A 24,948-nucleotide genomic window follows, 5' to 3' on the forward strand; every position below is an offset into this window, starting at 1 on the left:
ATCATCAGCAGGAGCATCAGCAGGAGCATTAACAGTAGCAGTATCATCAGCATCGTGTTCATAATCTGCAATAGGAACACCATCAGCAGCAGCAGCAGCAGCAACAGAAGTGTGCACAGTAAACAATGTCATCATGATAATCAGCAACAGCGGAAAACCATCATCATCATCACCACCAGCAGCAGCAGCAGCAGCAGTGACATCATCATCAGTATCAAAACCATCGCTCCTTTTCAATTGCAAAACCATCATCATCGATAGCAAACCCATCATGCTGTCAACACGCAATCAGCTTGTCGCTTACTGATGCAGTTAGGAATTTATTGCATGTGCAGTAACATCATCTACTACAACAGATAAGAACGTTTAATATTACAACCAACGATAACATCATTACCATCATCAGCAGCATCATCATCATCATTACCGATGTCATGAATGACGTGCAGGAGAAGAGCTCTACAAGTCTAGTAAAGGTGACCCGGGACGACTCAAACCATAAGTATCAAGTCGACTTGCTATTGGACACTGAGACAAGAGAGATCCGGCCACATAGATCGGTATTGCTCAACACTGGGAGACACCAAACCAGAGCAAACACATGTTTTACTGGTAGGAACCACCTGGTTCCACCAGCCCACAGGGGATTATTGTGTCCGTCCGTCCGTCATGCAGGGAGGGGTTGGGTGGGAGGGAGGGGCTGGGTGGGGAGGGTGGGGAGGGGCTGGGTGGGGAGGGGCTGGGTGGGGAGGGGCTGGGTGGGGAGGGGAGGGGTGGGGCTGGGTGGGGAGGGGCTGGGTGGGGAGGGTGGGGCTGGGTGGGAGGGGTGGGGCTGGGTGGGGAGGGGCTGGTCACCCCGTGGTGCCCTAATAAAACTCAACGTTTAACCTACTCACGCCGGCTTGTGCCCGCCCTCACAGTCGGGCATATTTGCGGAATACACCACGCCGCCGTTGACCCTGGCCATTAACCGAGCAACCCAACGTTCCTACCAGCTCCCTCCGCAGGACAATGTGTTATTTGCAAACGTGTGCTGCTAAATTAAACGCGCCCGAGGGCAATACGCTTATTGGAAAGCGTTCGACAAGACATGCGTGTGCATGTTTTTTCTTTCTTCTCGCCCACTTGTTTATAAAGTGAATAGGCAGTCGACTGTGCGGCCCCATGCACATCGATCGTCCGTCCAAAGAGTGGCCGTGAGAATGATCCAGCAGCCTCCCAAAGGGGGTCGTGAGTTGGATTCCCTTGCCAATTGTTGACCCAGCCTCACCATTAACATCACCATCATCCTCTTAGGTTGTTTACGGTAAAGTCACGTAGGTAAAAAAAGAAAATTAAAATTAATAATAATAAAATAATAATAAAAGTAATAATAGAAATAAAATGTATTATTTTTTATTCCTATTATTACTTTTATTAATTTTAATTTTATTAAAATAAATTCTTATGAAAATTAATGAAAGTAATAATAAAAGTAATAATAGAAATAATATGAATAAAATGTATTATTATTTTATTTCTATTATTACTTTTATAAATTTTAACGTAATTTTTTTACCTACGTGACTTTACCGAAAAAAACCTAAGAGTATGAATCCTTGCAGTCACGAAAGCTTCAAATCTAGAATCACCATCATCATCATCATCGTCACATCTACGTGGTCGATACATTGAGTACCGTCTCTGCCGTCATGCATGGTACGTTGGACCAACGTTGGCTTGCTTACAGGATGTTAAACAGGGTTGGGGTAGTTGCTAACGCTAAAGCCCAAACCCCTAAATCATAACTCCAATTTTTGTTTGTGTTTTACCGGAATCGTAACGCCAACATGACACCCGCCCCTCAACGCTCACCTTGCACCCGACGACCGGCACTGCACGTTCATCGTGACGCTCACCCTGACCCATGCGTCGCGCGGTAACAAGATCGCTCTCACGAGTCGCCCACCTTAATAACCATCGCCCTCGACTGCTTTGCCCACATCATGGGCGCAAGCATAACGTCTATTTAAACACCATCGCTTCGGGATCTCAACAACCATCGTTTGCAACGACAAAACATTGTCGTGTCCGCGACGATCTAGAGTCTCTGTCTCGACCCTGAGCAGCAAACATTGCCCCGCAGCTCGCAACCAGTCGCGATTCATTCAGTTGCGCGTCACGCAAAACCCACGCAACTGCTCGCAATCAGTTGCGATTCGTTCAGTCGCGCGCGACACAAAGTTGACGCGAACCGCGCTCGCAACCAGTTGCGAGTCGTGCAATTGCGCGCAACGCACAGTTGACGCAACTGTTTCGTTCGGGTGTTGATCCGGCTGAACGCTGAGCTTCAGCCCTGACCCCGACTCGAACCCAGGCCCGCACGCCTGCGTAGTGCTGCTTTCTGTACACTTGCACGCAGCAGCGCGTTCCTGGTGCAGGCCGTATGGGCGTGGGACGACGGTGCGATTATTTTATTTCATATGGCGACGATGGTGATGGTGAGCGGATAATGGTGAGTGCCGATTAGGTGAGTACGGACCGCGTGTTGAGTCGTGCTGTGAGCGGTGTTGGTGAGCGGTGTTGGTGAGCGGTTGTTGGTGAGCGGTGTTGGTGAGTGGTGTTGGTGAGCGGTTGTTGGTGAGCGGTGTTGGTGAGTGGTGTTGGTGAGCGGTTGTTGGTGAGCGGTGTTGGTGAGTGGTGTTGGTGAGCGGTGTTGGTGAGCGGTGTTGGTGAGCGGTGTTGGTGAGCGGTGTTGGTGAGCGGTGTTGGTGAGCGGTTGTTGGTGAGCGGTGTTGGTGAGCGGTGTTGGTGAGCGGTTGTTGGTGAGCTGTGTTGGTGAGCGGTGTTGGTGAGCGGTGTTGGTGAGCGGTGTTGGTGAGCGGTGTTGGTGAGCGGTGTTGGTGAGCGGTGTTGGTGAGAAGAACGGTGAGTAGTGAATTATTTTGGCTTAGTGGTGGTGAGCACTGCGTTGGTCACAGTTGGTGAGTGGTGCGGTGAGTCGCGCTGGTGAGGTGCACACGGCCGCACGGCAAGCTGACGCATGGTTTGCACACTGAGTAATACCTCCGTGGTGAGTAGCAGTGGTGAGGGTGAGCAGTAGCGGTAAGCAGTGCCATGAAGTTGAACAGTGTGGTAGTAGCAGTGGTGAGGGTGAGCAGTAGCGTTGCGAGGGTTAGTAGAATGTTGCACGGTGTGGCGCTGAGTTGCGGCGGTGAGGGTGAGCGGTGCGGTGAGGGTGAGCGTGGTGAGGGTGAGCGGCGTGGTGAGGGTGAGCGTGGTGAGGGTGAGCGTGGTGAGGGTGAGCGTGGTGAGGGTGAGCGGTGCGGTGAGTGTGAGCGTGGTGAGGGTGAGCCGTGCGGTGAGGGTGAGCGGTGCGGTGAGGGTGAGCGATGCGGTGAGGGTGAGCGTGGTGAGGGTGAGCGGTGCGGTGAGGGTGAGCGGTGCGGTGAGGGTGAGCGTGTTGAGCGTGGTGAGGGTGAGCGTGGTGAGGGTGATCGGTGCGGTGAGGGTGAGCGTGGTGAGGGTGAGCCGTGCGGTGAGGGTGAGCGGTGCGGTGAGGGTGAGCGATGCGGTGAGGGTGAGCGTGGTGAGGGTGAGCGGTGCGGTGAGGGTGAGCGGTGCGGTGAGGGTGAGCGTGGTGAGCGTGGTGAGGGTGAGCGTGGTGAGGGTGATCGGTGCGGTGAGGGTGAGCGTGGTGAGGGTGAGCGGTGTCACGCGGGGCTGACGGAGGAGTTGGAGACGGACGAAACTTCGGTGCGGGACGCGCTGGACACCTCGGAGCCGTCGTCCACCTTCTTGCCAAACAGCTGCATGATGCAGTTGCGGAACTGCACTCGACAAAGGGGGGCCGTCCATAAATGACGTCACGCGATTATGGACGATTTTTGACCCCCCCCCCCACCTCCTCCTCGTCACACGGCGTCACAAAAAATCAGACCCCCCCCCTCAAATATGACGTCACAAAGCTCTGCCCCCCCCCAAAAAATAATTAAACATGCTTCGAATCGCTTTAAACTATTGTCATTGTAGTGCGTATTTAATGTGGCGCTGCACTCTGCTGTTGCAGGAGAAAACATTTATAAAAAGTCTATTTCATTAAGTAGAACGTGTCGTCTATATTTATTTAAAGTTGCGCATTTTGATGTGATGTCACATTTCTCAACCCCCCAGCCCCCCCCCCCTCGTCACACATGGTCACAAATGTCTGACCGCCCCCCCTCCCAGGTGCGTGACGTCATTTATGAACGGCAATCGAACTCGCGTGGCCGGGTCAGTAGCCTAAGTGTGCTAACCACTGCGCCACCACTCCTCACCAACCATTGTCACCACGGGACGCATACACACACACACGCACGTGTGCGCTTACTGCCTTACCCTGTCGTATCTGTCATCCGTGTTGCGGATGGAACGCGTTTGCCACATAATAAACATGATTTGGCTGGAAAATCTTCATATATAGAGGACCGCAGAGCTTGGAGGTGGGGGGGGGAATTTGATACCGGCTCACCGCCCTGCTGATGCCTTTCTCGCTCAGCCGTGGTTCCTTCTCGAAAGTCGGAGTCGTTCCACATTGAAAACGAATTTCTTTAGAATTATTTTTCGTGTCTAGTTTGTTGTTATTCCCCGCACCGCCGATTATCTCGGTTGGCTACGTACGGCGCGAAAGAAGTTCACCGTGCATACGCGCATACACACGCTCGCTCTCTCTCTCTCTCTCGCTCTCTCATTCGGACAGCGAGCGAATATTGCGTGACGAGGACACGTTAGAACGTGACGTTATATAAAAAAACCGCGTCATCACCAACAACTACCGCCACTGCTTCTGATATTTGATTATCCATGCCACCAAAACCATTACCGCCAACACGATCATCATCCTCACCACCACCGTTACCATTATCACGTCAACTACAATCACCAACATTGTCAGCGTAACAATTATCATTATTCTTCACCACCACAGCCACCACCTTATTCACCACCACCACCATCCTCACCACCACCATACTCACCACCACCACAGTTTTCACCACCACACTCGCTCTCACCACCATCTTCACCACCACCACTCCAACGACGAGCACCACCATCCTCGCCACAACTACCAACAACAACAACAACAACTGCCATTCTCCACTAAGTTGCGGTGACGTCCCCAGGACGCTTGTGCCAGGCGAGGCACCTCAAGCCTGGACACACTCTGCCACCAACCGCCGATCTTCACCAAACCGGCAACACGCCGGAGCCCCGCTCACCTGTCTGTTCATGAACACGTAGATGACGGGATTGTAGATGGTGGCGCTCTTGGCGAAGTACGCCGGGAGGGCGGCGGTGAGCGGGTGGAACGCGTAGCCCGGGTTCGCGGCCGCATAGCACGCGAAGAATGTGTAGGGTCCCCAGCAGAAGATGTAGGCTAAGATCATGACGACCACCATGCGCGAGACGTCGCGCTCCGCCTTCTGTGTCGTCTCCGACTCCTTCTGCTGCTGCGCCACCTGCGCTCGGTCAACGCGGAAGGAACGAGCGTGGTGGAGGGGGTGGTGGTGGTGGAGGGGGTGGTGGTGGTGGAGGGGGTGGTGGTGGTGGTGGTGGTGGTGGAGATAGTGGTGGTGGTGGTGGTGGAGGGGGTGGAGGGGGTGGGGGGGTGGTGGTGGTGGTGGTGGAGGGGGTGGTGGTGGTGGCGGTGGAGGGGGTGGTGGTGGCGGCGGTGGTGGAGGGGGTGGAGGGGGTGGCGGTGGAGGGGGTGGAGGGGGTGGAGGGGATGGTGGTGGTGGCGGTGGAGGGGGTGGTGGTGGTGACGGTGGAGGGGGTGGTGATGGTGGTGGTGGTGTTGGAGGGGGTGGTGGTGGAGGGGGTGGCGGGGGTGGAGGATGGTCAGGGACACCGGGAAGAGGGGAGGCATGGGAGAGGGAAGAAGAGGATTGACGCGGAGCAGCACGGAAGAGAAGAAAGGAATGAGGAGGATGGAAGGAATATATGAGAGGAGGTGGAGGGAGACGCGGATTCGGAGGAAGTGGACATGGGAGGATGTGGAAACTCAGAATAGTTATTTAAACTGGAGGAAGTCGATGAGCTATAAAGCTCGTTTTGACAGATATCCAATAGGGACGGGTCAGAAGATTACAACAATAAATTATAGGCAAGGCAAACAAGTCACTGAAAAATATATACAACAAAAAAAATCAACTATTTATCTTGCGAGGTAAGGCCCACTGAGCCATTCTTTTTCAGAAGCGGCCTGGCCACAAAATCATAGCTCAACGAAGTGGCTCATCATCATGTGCAAATCTACAGCAGCAACATTGTCTAAATAGAATAGGGGAGGAGAACGCGAAGGCGGAATGCTGCGTCACTCCCATTCGCCACCACTCACTCATCACCGCCACTTCGTTTTCGGCGAGTACCATGGACAGCTCCTGTGTCACGTGGGGAGTAGTGACTCCCCTACCTCACCGTGACTTCACCGCCCTCCTGCCCACGTGACGTGTCCCCCGGGGAGACAAAGGCGGCCGGGCGTGGTGCTATCCACCCACCCCCCTCGCGTGCCGTTCCGGCCTTCACATGTGCTGCTCGCTAACAGCACTTGCCCCTACAGTCTGTTAAGGCTATACAGGGAGAACTTTGTATTTGTGATCTCCCTGCGTGGCTATGTGTCCCCTCCCCCCCCTTATCCTAACGCCCAATGTTGCCCCCTCGTCCTTTCCCCCGATGCCCTCATCCCCTTTCCGCCCCCAATATTCCCCCCGATGATCACTCACATCCTCACGTGCCCTACGTCTCTGTGTGCGCCAACCTCATCTGATGCTCCCATTGGCTCGTTGCCACCCCGCAAGTTGCACCCGCGCGTGCCCCCCTCCCCCCCCTCTCCCCCCTCCACCCCCTCAATGCTCACAGAGTGTATGGCGAGCCAGACTTGTAAGTAGCAGAGGATGATGACGGAGAGGGGGAGGAAGCAGCAGGTGACCATGAGCACCACCATGTAGGACTGCACGCCGGGGTCCGAGCTGCCGCTGAACACGTCCGGCCCGCACGACGTCTTCAGCCCGTGCGGCCAGTACCTGGCACGCGCGCCAGGCAGGGCACGGCGGCGGCATGGAAACCGTGCAGGAGAAAGAACGCGCCGCGAAACGCCCAGGGTCCCCTCCACCCCGTACGGAACACGCTCGCGCGCGTCGCTGCCCTCGTCTTGCCTTCACGGAATTGTTTCCAGGGCCTTGGCGATACGGCGCTTGACGAGGAAGCTCACAAGGGTGGAACATGCGAACGTGATGGCGGAGACGCGGTGAATGAGATAGACGAGAGAGGAAGCAATGGGGGGGGGGGGGGGTGGGGGATCTGTGATGTGTCGATTCGGTGAAAGCGAAATTGATGACAGTAAATGATGATGAATGTATTAGATTAATGGGGTTAATGAGTGACAGCCATATCATGGGAGTATGAAAAGGGGGCAGTGACGGTGGTGGTTATGAAGGGGAGATTAAGGGGGGGGGGGGGGTCGTGGGGGTACCTAGGAAACAAGAAGTGAGTCTTGAGTGAAGAGCGTAAACAAGCGAGGGAAGGTGGAGGACGAGGGGGGTGTTCCAGTGAAGGAAAGGAGTAACCAAGGAGAGAGAGACAGCAGAGATCGAGAACGGAGTGGGGCGGGGGGGGGTTGAGGGGCGGGCGGTCTTGGGGGAGGCATTGCCGGCACTGCAATACAAACACCCCCCCCCATCACCCACCCACATGGCGACCCGAGTTCGATTCCCGCTCACACGGCCAACGTGACTCATGCAGCCAGCTATGGCTGCAGGGTTTTGGTGGCACACACGTTTATTGTGGAAATTCGGTCACAGTTCCTATGATCATTGTTACGTTGCTTTTATGGCTTTATTTGGGTGATTTCGAAAACGTTTGGCCATGTTTGTTTGTTGTAGTACGGAGTTAGACTGATGGCCTTAATCTAAGTTGTCTTGTAGTTGTTGTTGTTGTTTGACTTGCATCCCACTGGGATTTTTGCACACAGCGTTGGTGTACGGTGCTTTATCTGATTTTCTGTTTGCAAATAGTCACATAGTCACTTTAAGATGTTTTCTTGTTCATGTTTTTGTTGTTGTTGCGGTTGCACCCGATTCAAGAACCGAATGGCTCACAGGGCTACACCTAATACATGAAACTGAAAACTAAATAGTCGGAATAGTCTGAATAGTCTGAATAGTCTGAACAGCTCTTGGGCCCTTCCCCTAGCCTCGCAAGGGGTAACCGGTGCTGCGTGTGAACGTCACTACAGGAGTGGGGGGTTGGGGAGACAAAGGCGCGCGGGGATGGTGCTGGTCTCGTGTGCCGTGCCGGCATTCACAGGTGCTCGCCAACAGCACTTGCCCCAACAGTCTGCTAAAAGCTGCGTGCAGTACGAGAGAGAGAGAGAGAGCGAGCGCTGTGTCTCTGTAGTTACTGTGCGAGCGACTGGTGTGTCCGTGGCACACGGCACTGGGAGAGGGAGGGAGGGGGCACTGGAGTCAAGGATGCAATGGATGGGAAATGAGAGAGGAATGGGAAAATAACGGGAAATAAGAGAAGAATGATAGAGAAACGGGAGCAGAGGGTGAGGAGAGGGTGAGGAGAGGTGAGGAGAGGTGAGGAGATGAAGTGGTTACTGCTGCTGCACGGTTTAGCATTCTCAGGAAGAACGTAATCAACCAGGTAGGGTGTTGACTGTTATGTTATCCGACTCTCTGTTGTATTGCATTACATTTCTGAGTATACTAGATTTGTGTTTCTATTTCATTTATACCTGATGATGATTGCTTGTGTTGCAATCTAAACGTCGTATGCTAGTATTTAATTGATTATTTTCTCTTTATACGTCACTTTACCGAAAGAACCAAAGAGTAATTCCTGCAGTCACGAAAGCTCCAAATTATGTATAGAGCAGCAGGGTCCGTTTCCACAGCGGGCCGCGGTGAGAGGGGCGGGGATTTGATACCTCTCTCAAAAGAGCTTCATAGATCATCGGATTCCTCCGGTCAAAATTAAATATTCTAAGTGGCGGGGGTGGGGGGGGGCACACAGGAGTTACGTGATTTACGTGACGCTGATTGACATTCAAGGCACAGATGTTGGTCACGTGGGTCCCCTCCCCTCGGCGTCCCCCCTCTTAATACCTGCTCCAGCCGAATATGGGAAGCGAACACCAACACGCGGGCCAGACCCACGAGAAGACGATGAGGATTATGGCAATTTTGCCGTCGAACTTGATGTTGCCGAAGGGTTTGCAGACGACCATCCAGCGCTCCCACGAGATGATGGCTAGCGACCACAGACCGGCAATGCCTGCACGCGACACCATCGCATCATCAGCCGTCGTCATCGTAAATATTACAGGAAATATTCGCCGTCGTCACCAACATCAGAAACATATAATCAGCGCTATTGATTGTTGCCTGGAACCATCGGTAGCAGGATCGTCGTCGAACTCAGCGGCAGCATCGGCAGTGTTTATTTTTTTTTACGATCAGTGGAAACAAGAAGATGCTCGGTGTATTTGGCACTTTGCTTCGTTCATCATTTCGTAAAAAATTTTTTTTTACATTTTTAAACTTATCTTTATGTAAAACCCCCGCCTCTCGCTCACTCTCTCGCTCACTTTCTCGCTCACTCTCTCGCTCACTCTCTCGCTAGAGTGTTATCATCGCCGTCATCGTCATGGGCATCCTCAACATCATCTATAGCGGACATACCACCACCACCACCATCATTATTATCAGTCGCCTGCACCAGGCATCTTGAGACGCACCTCCGTTATCATCATCATCAGCAACAGCAGACAATCATCATCAGTAGAAGACGGCATTGGCCTAACATTTTCAACCATTTTTAGTGGTGAGGACATCTCCACCACTGTCGACACAAAAACAACCTGGACACCCACCCCATTGCGCAGATCTTTGTGTCACATCTTTGCCCAGATCTTTGCCCAGATCTTTGCACAAATCTTTGACCAGATCTTTGCCCAGATCTTTGCCCAAATCTTTGCCCAGATCTTTGCCCAGATCTGTGACCAGATCTTTGCCCAGATCTTTGCACAGATCTTTGCCCAGATCTTTGCACAGATCTTTGCCCAGATCTTTGCACAAATCTTTGCCCAGATCTTGGTGCCAGATTTTTGCCCAGATCTTTGTGCCAGATCTTTGCCCAGATCTTTGCTCAGATCTTTGCGCAAATCTTTTCCCAGATCTGTGACCAGATCTTTGCACAGATCTTTGCCCAGATCTTTGCACAAATCTTTGACCAGATTTTTTCCCAGATTTTTGCCCAGATCTCTGCCCAGATCTTTGCACAAATCTTTGCCCAGATCTTTGACCAGATCTTTGCCCAGATCTTTGTGCAAATCTTTTCCCAGATCTTTGCCCAGATCTTTGACCAGATCTTTGCACAGACGTTTGCTGGCTACCTGGCACTTTCGGACCTGCGCTCCAGGCGCCACTCACCGCAAGTGGACACAACGTAGCCCTCGAAGACGCACATCGGGTGACCCAGGATGAAGTATCCGAAGACCTGGTTGCACACGCTGATGGTGGAGGCGAAGATGGTCTCTAGGATGTCGGCAATGGCCAGGTTGACGAGGATCCAGTTGAGCGGATGCCGCAGCTTCTTGAACTTCATGGTGGCCACGAGCACCAGGCCGTTGGTGAACAGCGAGAGGACGACGACGATGACCATCCACGCGGACGTGAGGTTGAACATCCAGCGAGGGGCGATATGATAGTTGGGGCCTTCGAAGGGATCTGAAGAGGAGGGAGGAGACGCGGCAGAGTAGAGGGTGGGGGAGGTGTAGGAAGGTGAGAGGAGGGGAGATGAGGTGGTGGTGGTGATGATGATGATATTGTTGTTGAGTGGAGACAACATTTCGAGGGTGCCTTAGGCGAGGAGATGATGCGAGGAATGGAGAAGGGGGACATGGCAGGAGCGAGGAGGTGTGAGGAGACGCGAAGGTAAGGGTGAAGATCATTTGAGAGGACACGATGAGAGGGTCGTAAATATGCATCTTGCCTAAAGCGAGTCGAATAACATCACAGCTGCGATGATGGTGATAATTGTTCGTGATGATGCGAGTGGTGATGGTGGTAATTATGACCGTGTTGGTACCGTTATAGCTGCTGCTGCTGCCGCTGATGATAATGATGATAACGAGGATTTATGTATACGTGCTTTGAACTTCCTTCGCACCGTACGTAACCAACAGCGCTAACGGCAGGTGCGGTGGCGGGGTGGGTGCGGAAGGACAAGAAACGCTGGCGGCGTCGTGGTGGCGACGATGTTTGCTCACCTCTCGTGTTGTTCTCGTTCGTGTATCTAAAGATGCTATCCTTCGTTGTGTCTTCGTCATCGTTGCGCCTGCGAGCCGCGAACACCGCCCCATGCCAGGACGCCGTCATTTTGTTTTTGTTGTTGTTGTTGTTGTTGTCAAAAAAAAATTCCCACCAAAATAATATTTTGAATGCACTTCACTGAAACGAAACACGACAACGAAATAAACCCGCTAAATGTGTTTTGTTTTGTTTCGTGTTCATTTACTGCCAACGATTCGCCTCAAATTCTCACGAGTAAATTATTTAGTGAACCTACGAGGTGTTTGTAAATTCTTTACTGCGTTAATTTTTTGCCTCGCGTTATATAATGTTGAATTCTTTAAAGTAAATATTACAACTTTGATTATGCACTGACACGCACTATGCTGGAGCAACTACTCCATCTCACTTGAACGAAATTTCCACTATTTATGATCACAATAAATACCTTTATACATAAAAAAAAATGTTACCACAGAAAAGAAGAAGCAAAAAAAAACAACGCTTTAGTTAAAAAAAAGATTTTGTTTGAAATATTTCCCTTCTGAAACCAATTTCAAGATCTCTGGAGTGCAATTCGCGGTTCGATTCCCAAGCCCCCCTCAGGTGTGATGGCTGCTGCTGCTGTTGTTCTTGTTGTTGGTGGTGGTGGTGGCGGTGGTGGTGATGATGGTAGTTTGCGTTCGTGGATTTTTGTATCACCCAAAGAAGTAGTGCTCGTCCACCACCCGCTTATATAGACTCGAGCAGCAGAGATGAGAAGACTTTTTTTTCGTTAGCAGAAAGAAAGACGACCTCAATCTCGCCGCCTAAGCCCTGGAAGCCCGGAGTCTTAATTTGATATAATTGCTTATTTATTTATTTTTGTCTAAACGGAGATAGGTGGCTGGGGGGGGGGGGGTTACGTGTGTGTGTGTGTTGGTTGTTGGTGGTGGATTGTTTAAGCGCGACCTTAATTTTATTTCGTTCCCCCAACCTGTGTGGCCAGATGTGCAAGGGCGACATCCGATGATGCCAGCAATTACGCCCTGGTCGCCTTTGTCTTCCCTGAGGCTGAGTCGATCTAGGGGAGGGCCAGGACCGGTTCAGATCATCGTCGCTGGTACTAGTGGCCGTGAACGGGAATCGAACCTGGGTCGCCAAATTCGTGGGGCGGCGCGCTAACCACTGCGCCACCGCTCCCCCACGTGGTGCTGATACACTCACACGCACAAAAACAGGTCGCTCTGAAAAATAACTATGCAGCTCAAGTGGGCCTTACCTGGTTAAATAAAAGTTTTTCTTTTTGGAATATTGTATATACAGAGTGGCCCATAAGTCAGGACACATAGGGTTATTACACATATTCTTAGGTTTTTTCGGTAAAGTCACGTTGGTAAAAATTAAAAATTAAAATTAATGAAAGTAAAATAAAAATAAAATTAAAATCACGACGTTTCGGAGGCAACACAAGCCTCCGTCTTCAGGTGGAACCGTCACAGCACGATAGCTGTATCAAGTAACTTACTTGATACAGCTATCATGATGTGACGTCGTGATTTTTATTTTAATTTAAAATTTTATTTTTATTTTACTTTTATTAATTTTTATTTTTTACCTACGTGACTATGAATCCTTGCAGTCACGAAAGCTTCAAATCTAGAATTATTACACATATATTTATTTTGACACATCGCGTGGAGTTATTTAATTTGTATGAACACACGTTGAAACTGACTAACATTCACATCAATGCACGAGGCATGAACTCTCTTTTGGAAATTAGTTGAAATAGTTTTAGGTAGGATACATCCGCCACTTCGCAGCCAAATATGGAGAAGAGAATATTACAGACGATTTACTGTTACCAACTATTTTTTTTTTAATTCTTTATATTAAGTTCACTTGCTTGCGCGCTTGCGCGCTTAGGACCGTGCAAATCTTTCGGTCGTTTTTTAACCCACTTCCCGTGATCCAATCGAGCTGACATTTTGCACACAGACTCGTTGTGCGTGACAATCGTGAAACAAATTTCCAAAATGTTACACTTTTAGGAAAAAAAATTATATTTAATTACCAATTGCTTAATGGTGGCAGGTAATCATCTGACCAATAGGTGGCAGCCATCTCAAGCCAGAAGACGAGAGGACTCTAGCCGCCAGGCATATAAAGGATTTATAGTAAAAAAAACTTTGTTTTTACGGGTTGATTTTTTATGTTACCAGGTAAGGCCGACTGAAGCTACACAGCTCTGTCTCAGAAGCGACTTGACCACAACTGACAGCTCACGTGGAACTTTAGAGCAGACAAAAACTCTAAACGCACGTTTCTAGATGTCGATGGGAAAACCGGAGGACCCAGAGAAAGATCCACGCGACCACGGGGAGGACATGCAAACTCCAAATATGTCGACTTCAGGGTCGGGATCGAACCCACGGACCTCTCGCATGCCAGGCGAGGTCATTAACATTTCGCCACCAAGGGGATGGCCGTGGTCACGCAGGGTCAACCAGAACTAAGGGGTAGAACACGGCATATATACGTCGATAAAATGTACTGCTCGTTTCGACGGGAGGACTTCGGGAGAGATAGAGAGAGCGCGCGCGTTTCGTTGTTGCAGTTCCTCCTCCATTGAAGAAGTCATTCAATGCTGAATTGGTATCGCTCGAAGACCCTCGACAAATCGATTTCCGGCCACCTAACTCCGCCGCTCAAATCTGGGTTCTGATGAAGTACTTCACTTTCGTTTCTTCTCTCCAGGAAGACGGTGTCAGTGGCTGTTTCAGGTGACAGCCTCCGAGCGAGGCGAATCCTTGAGGCGTGGCGGCGGCGTCGGACATCTGGGTCGCGCTGATTCTGGATAATCCCTTTCGTGAGGACGTCTTGGGTGAACTGGATGAGACCTGGCGCTTGGCTCTGGAAGGGATGATGATGATGAGGTTTGGTGGCGGTGGGACGGGTGCTACGTTGGCGAGGGAAGGATGGGAGGTCGCTGTTAAAGTGTTTGGGGGGGTGTGTGGGGGGGGGGGTGGAGGCTTTTCGGGGGCAATGGAAATTGGAAGTAATTATGATAAGTGACTCCATCATCCAACGCAACTTGACACCCGCGGAATTAGGGCCACGTTGCTTCAGCCTCTCGTGCCACTCACCACGTGTGCTGTAATTCGCTTCGAGGCTCAACGCGTGTGGGAGCTCAGTTAGGTCGTCCCACCGAGAGGCAGTGACCAGGTGTGTATGTACTGTGCGCATGTGTGAGTGTGTGTATGTATGTACGTGTGCATGTATGTGTGTGTGTACGTGTGCATGTGTGTGTGTATGTGTGCACGTGTGTGTGTGTGTATGTACGTGTGCATGTGTGTGTGTATGTGCATGTCTGTGTGTGTATGTACGTGTGCATGTATGTATGTGTGCATGTGTGAGTGTATATATGTACGTGTGCATGTATGTGTGTATGTGCATGTGTGTGTGTGTATGTACGTGTGCATGTATGTACACTCGCATGTATGTGTGTGTGTATGTACGTGTGCATGTATGTGTGTATGTACGTGTGCATGTGTGTGTGTGTATGTACGTGTGCATGTGTGCGTGTACTGTGCACGTGTGTGTGTGTGTGCTGTGCGCGTGTGTGTGTATGTATGGCACAGTAGGGGGAACAGGTGGGTGCATCAGCCAGTCATCTCAGTCATCTCAGTCGATCCGTTGCACCTGCTGGGTCTGCCCCGTGACCTCCTGCCAGCGGGCGTTCGACACTTCACGTGGCCTCAAGGTGCACATAGCCTGGCACAAGCGGCGTGGTGACGTCACCGCTTGGTGGCGAAAGGCGGTTGTTGTTGTTGTAGTGTAGCGGTTAGCGCTACACTGCGCTATGATCCCCCGCTCACGGCCAACACCCAGTGACGAATATTTGAACCGGTCCTGGGCCCTCCCTAGGTCGACTCAGCCTCAAATAAGTACTCGGTGCGGTGTGTAAATATCGCCAATTGGGAGATAAAGGCGGTCGGGCGTGGTGCTGGCCACCCACCCCCTCGTGTACCGTTCCGGCCTTCATAGGTGGTGCTCGCTAACAGCACTTGCCCCTAGAGTCTGTTAAGGCTATACGGGGGATCTCTTTGTCGTTGCTGTAACAGTGGATGGTTCGCGGCTGGTAGATCAAGCAATCGGTGTTGATGTTGTTGCTTTACAATAGACGAGCAGGCGATGGAGCTTCTTCATACACCTGCCCTTCCACGCGACGACGACGAATGGCACAGAACGTGTTTGTTGGAATCGTGATCCATAATAGAGGGTTTGTTTCGGGTTAGATCGCGTAAGTATACACGTGTCTCGATGTAAAACTTTCGTGACTGCAGGGATTCATCTTCTTGGTTCTTTCGGTAAAGTCACATAGATTGGAAATAATAAAATAATAAAAATAAAACATTAAATAATTCTCACGACGTTTCGGCCACAATGCAAGCAGCCGTCCTCAGGTGAAGAACAGGTCTGTCAGAAAGACAGCGTCCGAGCACGGCTGCTTGCGTTGTGGCCGAAACGTCGTGAGAATTATTTTATTATGTTTTATTTTTATTATTTTATTATTTCCACTCTACGTGACTTTACCGAAAGAACCAAGAACATGAATACAGGGTTAGTTTAGGGTTAGATCGCGTAAGTATACATGTGTCACCATTGGAACCTCATTTGCCAGTAAAAAATATGATAATTGGTTTTTTTTCCCTTCTATCTGGCAACAAAACTGACACCTTTTTTACAAGGAGTCATGTTTGCATAGACCACAATACCTGCAGTTTTAATCCACACAAAACACATAACTCTGATAATGTGCACTGTCCTTGAAGTTGATTGGTCCACACCCGAGACAGCTTTCCTTAGAGCCTAGTCTCACATGGGTTGGACCCATGTGAGACTTATTGCGGCTATGCAAACATGACTCCTTGTGAAAAAGGTGTCAGTTTTGTGGCCAGATATAAGGGTAAAAAAACAATTATTATACATGTGTCGTCAACCCACCACCACCCGGCACAAACCAATGAGTGTAGAGTTTGTCACGTGAACAAAACGTGCCAGTTCGTGACTACTTCAGCACGCCCGTGTGCTGGAGAGTAAACCCGCAACATTTACAATTTGAGCACTGGGACGTTTCGTTCGTGAGTACAGCCAGTTTCATCAGGCGATTTGCCATAATTATTTTGTTTACGTGACAAACCTTACTAATTGGCTGTGTCGAGTGGTGGTGAGTTAACGACACATTCATATTTTTCTTCTTATTGGTTCTTTCGGTAAAGTCACGTAGAAGGGAAGTAATAAAATAATAAAAATAAAACATAATAAAATAATTCTCACGACGTTTCGGCCACAACGAAGACCAGGTCTGTCGGGGAGACAGCGTCTGACACATTCATACTTACGCAATGTAACCCAAAAAACCCCTTCATTATGGATAATATTGGTGGCGAAAGACTCCGTGTTAAACTTGTAATTATGAGATGATATATGTAATATATTTTTTATATAGATAGTTTAACATATTTCGATTTAAAGCTTTCGTGACTGCAGGGATTCATCTCCTTGGTTCTTTCGGTAAAGTCACGTAGAAGGGAAATAATACAAAAAACACAATAAAATAATTCTCATCATTCTTATTATGTTTTATTTTATTTTATTATTTCCCTTCTACGTGACTTTACCGAAAGAACCAAGAAGAAGTTTAACATATTGTTTGTTGATGCTGCTGTTGTGTTGGCCATGGTGCACAGACAACTGGTATGAGTGGCCAAGTTGAGACCACAACGCCACGCATGTAACATGCATTATCGGCACGTCCTAAAGAAGTCCATTGTGCTTTCTTCTTGTGTTATAGGTCGTCAGCATCATCAACGTTTTTTCTTGAGCAAATGCCACCGACTCACAGCAGCAAAGGCAGCAGTGATACAGAAAACAACAACTTTGGACCGGATTTTTCCATAATTAGGACTCATCGGCACATTATAGTCACCGCACCTGTGGTTCGTACGGTTGGCTACGTATGGTGCAAAAGAAGTTCAACATACAGACAATTCTCACTGCTGTAAAGTCTGCCTCTGGGAACTGCATATACGCTACTGGCATTGTACGTGTGTCACTTACAGCATTGAGGCAGTAGCGCAGAGATTGTTGGTTCAAATGCGGGGGGGGGGGTTCAGCCGCCCATAATTAAATCCGAATCTCGAGGAGTCTACAAGAACGGATTTTCTACTCATGTTTTCATAATCAACTTTTTTTTTCATATTTTGCTTGCCTTCCTCCAAGTCCTTCTGGCTTCTAACACGAAATCGACAGCGATTACAATACGAGCCAATTATAATTGAGTGTGTTTGATGTTCACGTCATTCGTACGGCGCAAGGCTAAGGGGCCGTCCATAAATGACGTCACGCGATTTTGAACGATTTTTGACCCCCTCCCCCCCTCTCGTCACACGGCGTCACAAAAAGTCAGACCCCCCCCCCTCAAATATGACGTCACAAAGCTCTGCCCTCTCCCCCCAAAGCCATATTTCCATTTTGAAAATAAAACATGCTTCAAATCGCTTTAAACTATTGTCATAGTAGTGCGTATTTAATGTGGCGCTGCACTCTGATGTTGTAGGAGTGTTGTTATAACAATTAGTGTTGTAATAACAATTATATATTTATTTAAAGTTGCGCATTTTTATGTGACGTCACATTTCTCAACCCCCCCCCCCCCTCGTCACACATCGTCACAAATGTCTGACCCCCCCCCCCCTCCGAGCTGCGTGACGTCATTTATGGACGGCCCCAAACAGTAGCGCAGTGCGCTAACCGCTACGCTCCAGCTCCCCAAACACACACAATCTCGAGGAACACATCATCCCACTGTTGGTCATATGCCAGACCGCTGACGAGGCTGTTAGGACTTATAACCATGATACTTAAAAAAAAACGCAAATAACTTCACTGTACACGCGTGCACATAGCCATAGAGAGTCAGCCTGCTAACAGACTGTTGGGGCAAGCGCTGTTCGCGAGCATCTATGAAGGAACGAAGACGCTGCCACGTTTCGCAGACGGGTCTAGTCTGCGGGAGCAGAGCCTGCCCAGCCACTAAGCGACCCTTGCAATTGCAAAGGGCCCCGTGGCCAGCAGAGGGCCCCCCTAGAGTCACTGCTAGCGAGTGGGTGAAAAAAATCATACATCAAAGGGGCCTCCAACCAAATTTTGCTTAGGGCCCCCAAAGGTCTAGGGCCGGCTCTGTGCGGGAGGTTCACCGTATTGGGGGAAATCGCTGCCACGCGACTTCCACCCGACGAGGCCTCTGATTTGCGAGGGCAACTTGTGAGATTTGGGCCGCATGACGTCATTGGAAAAGCGATCCGCAGTATTCACCAGGGCGGCCGCGAAAATCGTGAACCGCGAAAATCGTTGCGATCGGCAACATCGCCACCGCATCCCGAAAGGAGGAGGATGGTGGTGATGGTGACCGTCATGTCAATACTCCACACACACGCGATGTGTGATTTCATCTCCTACATTCGACCATCATTAACATCTCATTCGTCTGTCTGTGCCAAATTAGATTAAGTATTTAGTGAGCGTAGGATTGGTATAGAAGGTGTGTAGACAAAGACAAAGACAAAGATCCCCCAGATAGCCTTAGCAGACTGTAGGGGCAAGTGCTGTTAGCGAGCACCTATGAACGCCGGCACGGCACACGAGGGGGTGCGTGGCCAATACCACGCCCGGCCGCCTTCCTGTCCCTAGTGGCGATGTTTACACATCGCACCAGGTAGTCATTTGAGGCTGAGTCGACCTAGGGGAGGCCCAGGACCGGTTCAGATAATCGTCACTGATATTGGCCGCGAGCGGGAATCGAACCCGGGCCACCAGGTTCGTAGCGCAGCGCGCTAACCGCTACAATGAATGCACACATATATACACACACATCTATATATTTTTTTGGGGGGGGTGTGAAGGTTTATTTCTGAGTTATATTTTAATATCGATGGTTGGGGATGGTGACAAGGGTGAACGCACTTGGCCAGAGATCCTCCTGCTGGGCAATTTCAACAATGGGCAATTGGTTTTAAAATCCCCTAACCCTCTCGTCCCACACACCCGCCCACCCACCCACCCACCACCCACCAATCCACCCACCCACCACCCACCAACCCACCCACCCATGAACGAGCCTTGTCGAATACTCTGCAACACGCCAAAGCTATGCTACACGCGGGTTGGTGGACCACCGCACACACAGATGTTGTTGTGAAACTCCCTTCTTGCCGTGAATGGGCGTCGAAGGGGTTCAGTGCTACCCAGGCTGGTCAGGAGAAGGCGGTACAGCGAGTGTGGACTAATCGCCATCTGTTTCCATCTGTACGGAGACACAGTTGTTGTTGCTGTTGACTCCTCGCGCAAGGCGTGGATTTTCTACGGGTGCTCGGATTTCCTCCGCGCATTAACACTCGTTATAATAAACACAATTCATCATTTATTGGCTCAAAACATACTCAAATATAAACGAAATATAGCAGCGGCAGGACCGTCTCGAAAAAGAGTCCAAGGAAGTAGTGTGGCTTTCCTCGATGAATAAAAGAGTGTGGTGATGGGGTTAATGAGTGGGTGCTCCCATCTCTACCAGAGAACGTCTGGCCATTGTGAAAGCGAGAATGCCGAAATTGCCCTCCTCTGCGGGGAGCTGTCGAGGGCTCTCTCGAGCCGATGCCCCTTCCGGCAGCAGGGGCGCGAGCGGAGCAATTGCAGGGCTGCGCCTCTATCCGACGTGATCAGCTGACGCGCAGAAGCGAGATGTATTGCGGGATTGTGATGTCGACGGCACGGGGGAGGAGGCCTTCATCCAGCAGTGGAGAGAACCACCGCTGTTGGTCGCATACATCACGGGGACAAATGGGAGGTGTTTACAGTACAACAAATTAGTTTGGAGTATGGATTGACTTCATGCAACAGCAACATTTAAGTTGTTCTCAATGTACTGCAAGAAGGGCTTTTGTCTGAAACGTCGCCTGTTATATATCTTTGTTATTTCAAGACCACCCCCGTGTTATTGACGAATCTGTTGAGGTTTTTTCGTTGTTATTGTTACGTTTATGTTTAGGAGCGCCAATTCGTTTTAGCCTAGGGGCTCCCCTGATGGCAGCTGTCCCTGTGCGGCATTAGGTGAACGCAGCACCCACCTCCCAGTAGTTCGTCTGCTCGAGTAAGAAGGGGGTGGGGAGGAGGGGGGCGCGACGTTGCTATCGGTTTTCCCTAATTCGTCAATTTGCGAGTAATTATTTTTTCTCTCTCTCTCCACATTGTGGCAGATGTAGAGATGCGAGACAGGTCACGGGGGTCGTGGAGGATGAGACGATGGACAAGGGAGTTGACAGCACGGGTGTCTGTAATCGAACTCCCGTCTCCAACATCCCGGCTGTGAAAGATCCATTCCACATTACCCCGACGGGAACGAGTCCGTAGCCAACGGGCGGGCAGTCGCTGCCAAGTGACTTGAGAATCTCCAGCCACGGCTGCTGATTTGCAAAGTCAAAATCCGACTCCGTTAATCCACCCACCACCACCCAGAGTGAACCAGATTTACTGCTTTTTTACCTCTGGGATTAGGGCCTTGTGTGTGTGGGGGGGGGGGGAGTTTGGGTGGAAGTGGGAGCATGTGATCTTGGTGGAGGGTGGGCGGGGGGGGGTGGTGGATACGTGATGGTTGTGGCGGTGATGGTGGTGGAGGGTGATGATTTTAGATTAACACCACCAAGGATCGAGACTCAGGACCTCCAGCAAGCGGATTAACCTCACGGCATCCGTGTCAAGGACTCCAACTCCCATTTCTCAAGGTGAGTGGCCACAGAGACAATGCTACCCTATGTAGCCCCGCACACGGCTGTGTGGGGCAAGCGCTGTATCTTGTGTGCATTATAGGGTACCGTGTGTGGACGTATTGGTGCAGCATAACACACCGGTCCTCGTTAAACAATCTGTCGATGTCGCTGTTGGCCCTTGAGTGAGCCGCAGACTCTTCATCAGAAGTTGCACTTTCGATTCAGCAACTGCTTTCCCACTCGAACGTGCAGCGGTGGTGGCAACACTCACGAGTCGTCATCTTGTTGATGCCAAGAAATTAATTGAGGAACCGTCCGATCCAAGTCTCTAAGGTTGGACACGAGCAGTCAAACCCGGCCTTTGGAACACGGAGCCAAGCCAATGGTCCGCCAGGCTGGGTGCTGCTATACGGCAGTGGTTCTTAACTCCTTTAACTGCAGTCTTGGTTATCAATCGTATATTTTTGTTAAAATACAATGTTAATTAATACATAGGTTTGATGATATAAAGTACAGTAGTACTTGCGTGCCCCGTGCTTAATTTGCGTTCAGATTATTCACCTTCTAAACCAACCTGGCCATACTCTTAGTTCTTTCGGTAAAGTCACGTAGGTAAAAAATGAAATAAAAATTAATAAAAATAAAATAATAAAATCACGACGTTTTCGAGGCAACACAAGTCTCCGTCGTGATTTTATTATTTAATTTTTATTAATTTTTATTTCATTTTCTACCTACGTGACTTTACCGAAAGAACTAAGAGTATGAATCCTTGAAGTCACGAAAGATCCCAATCTAGAATCAACCTGGCCATGTCTCGCACCACCAGGGGGTTGTGTGTACCCCCCCGGTTAAGAAGAAGAAGAGCCACTGCTCTACGGCAACAGACTGTGAAGCCTTCGTGTTTAACCACTCGTGACATTTGTCTTCCGATCGCGCAAGATTTTCTGACCGGGGTTGCGAAACGTGGGGGAAAAAATGTAGCGATATTGGGTTTTTTTTTTACCGGCAATACGTTCATTTGGTTAACCATTGGAGGAGCGGTGACGCAGTGGTTATCACAGCTCACCTTATAACCCTGCCGCATGAGTTCGATTCTCACTTAACATCAGAGGTGTAAGGCACTACCACTTGAAGTACAAAGTACGAAAATCAATAACAATCCAATATTACTGTGTCTTATATCCCTGTAATGTTCACGAGGACAACATAAGTAGATGATGACAAAATAAGGCCAGATGGACGTGGCTGGATGTGTAAAAAAAAACTGTGGACTGTTCCCCGGCTGAATACGAGCACTCTATAGAACCCATCGTGACAATTCCTAATTTCACAGGTAAAATATGTGTCCACTTGACACATACAATTAATACAGGGACTCTTCTACTTACGAGTTAGGTTCCACATGTCTGTTCGTAAGTAGATTTGTTCGTAAGTCCAACTTTACTCCTGTCGATTCCAAACATGTTGTACGGCATGTACACTAAACACGAGGAGTGGCTTTAAAAGTTGTATAATCTCCTGTAGTTGTAAATTCCACTGGTTCTTCATGTTATGCAGATGTAGATGCCACTGATTCTTCATGTTCTGCAGATGTAGATGCCACTGATTCTTCATGTTCTGCAGATGTAGATGCCACTGTTTCTTCATGTTCTGCAGATGTAGATGCCACTGGTTCTTCATGTTCTGCAGATGTAGATGCCGCTGGTTCTTCACGTTCTGCAGATGTAGATGCCACTGGTTCTTCACGTTCTGCAGATGTAGATGCCACTGGTTATTCACGTTCTGCAGATGTAGATGCCACTGGTTCTTCACGTTCTGCAGATGTAGATGCCACTGGTTCTTCACGTTCTGCAGATGTAGATGCCACTGGTTCTTCACGTTCTGCAGATGTAGATGCCACCACCATCTATTGCGCGGCGGTTGAACTTACGAATTTCCGTCTGAACAGGCAACTGGACATACAGACAGGTTTGTTCGTATCTCTGAAAGTACATAAGTCGATTGTTCGTAAGTACAGGAGTCCGTGTAAAGTTGTCACGTGAACAAAAGTGCCAGTGTATTCCTGCTGGAGAGCAAATCACGACGTTGCACAATTGGGCGTGGACGTTTTAGCCATTGGTTCCAACCGCCATCATCAGGCAAGTTCGCCAGAATTCTGAAAATGTCCTCCGGTCCCAGTGAGGAGCTCGCGTCTGGGCTCCAATAATTCCAAATGGTTCACACGGTGGAGCCTAAACAGACTGAGGGTTGGTTTCGGCAGATGCAACTCTGTCATGAAATCATGGTGTGGGGGGGGGGCTTCTCCACAACTGACCAATGTGCTTGTCAGGAGAAGAAAACAACATGGACCATCACCTGAGATGCTGCACAGCACCACGATGCTACTCCTCAAGATTTGGCAATGTCAACGTCAGAAGCGGTCGCCTGCGCAGAATTTTGGTGAAAGACCCGTGCAGAGGTTGGACAGGAGACACGACAAAGAAGAAGGCCTTAAATAGGTGGTGGCGGTGATGTCATCGACGTATATAAATTATAGATGATCTCAGGCAAGATTCCACACATGCATCGTGAGCAGAAGAAATATATTTTTTAATAGATTAATCGACATTCCAGAGAACAAGCATATGACGTAATCGCAAGACATATGTGAGGATATTGCATACAAATTGAGGACACGTGTGTATGTATGTTGAACTTCTTTCTGATCGTACGTAGCCAACCGTACTAATCGGAGGCGTGCGTGTGTACACATATATATATATAACTATGCAGAGAGTGAAATGACACAAGTGTAATTATTACCGTGTTTGTTATTATCATGGAACGAAACATTCACGAAATCAACTGCCGCCATCTTGGTGGCCAGAGTCACAACGAACAACAACATGGCGGACGCGACGTCACTGCCCGACTAGCGAAGCGGAATCTTACGTTGAGTTTTACTGTGAACCGCTGGTTATCGTAAGTTTCCATTGCGTCGTATTTACAACCCAAAAAAAAGAACGTAGCACGAACACAAGCAGGTAGATGTGCGATGTTTCCCCATGCACGCGTGTACGTTGAACTTTTTTCGCACTGTATGTAGCCAATCGTGCTAATCGGAGGTGCAGGGGAAAGACAACAAACTAAACACAACAACAACCAGCAGTTCTAAAGAAATTAGTTCTCAATGTAGCATAATGGTATAGTAGCGTATAATAGTATAGTGTGCAGTCGTGTTGTGTGTAGTAGTGTATAGGGTAGTGTATAGTCGTGTAGTGTATAGTAGTGTATGTGTGTTGAACTTCTTTTGCACCGTACGTAGCCAACAGCGCTAATCGAAGGGGAAAGAACAGAAGGTGTATTGGTTGTCCTCCTTGGGCAGGGGAACATAAAAATGACGCTTTCACCGTGTGACGTGAGAGTTGTTTACCGAGAGACACGCACCGCGGATCGAGACAGGGGACACGAGAAGGAAGAAGAAGATGTAAGAAGATGAGAGGTATTTTGGATTCATTTGGGACGCCACACGGAGAGATAATAACCGGGAGATACGTTCAGAGAGACACGGAGACAAACATGAAATCAAACGTTTTCCCGCTAGCAAGCGCTCATTATTTTCAACCAAAGTTCACTGGGGAATGAGGCAGCTGGTCTCATTGCACGTGTAATGTGAGGATATATCCGGCTCACTGACGTATCACAACTCGTCATGATGATTGGCTCTGCCGGTCCTGGTCTATAGCCAATGGGGGGGAAGCCTAGGGGCGTGGCCCTGACGTAATGGAAAGGTGACAGCTGTAAGTAGATGATTGGTTCTGCTGGCTTTGGCCACAGCCAATGGA

At 49.6% G+C, this 24,948-nt stretch overlaps 2 protein-coding genes across 2 annotated transcripts in view; one reads left to right on the plus strand and one right to left on the minus strand.

The window, feature by feature from the left end:
• The window catches only part of ATP5F1C (ATP synthase F1 subunit gamma), a 375,672-nt gene that overhangs the window by 53,175 nt on the left and 297,549 nt on the right, over positions 1-24,948 (plus strand). The window lies entirely within an intron of this gene.
• On the minus strand, positions 3,566-11,988 carry LOC133355467 (red-sensitive opsin-like). Its single transcript, XM_061572781.1, has 6 exons — positions 11,291-11,988; positions 10,452-10,748; positions 9,126-9,294; positions 6,875-7,040; positions 5,238-5,477; positions 3,566-3,809 (listed from the first exon to the last, which is right to left on the minus strand). The coding sequence occupies exons 1-6, from the start codon at positions 11,397-11,399 to the stop codon at positions 3,693-3,695; spliced, it is 1,098 nt and encodes a 365-aa protein (XP_061428765.1). The 5' UTR covers positions 11,400-11,988; the 3' UTR covers positions 3,566-3,692.

This window comes from Lethenteron reissneri, chromosome 51, assembly GCF_015708825.2.
Source record: "Lethenteron reissneri isolate LAM-NWPU_2019-01 chromosome 51, ASM1570882v1, whole genome shotgun sequence".
NCBI classification, from domain to species: Eukaryota; Metazoa; Chordata; class Hyperoartia; order Petromyzontiformes; family Petromyzontidae; genus Lethenteron; species Lethenteron reissneri.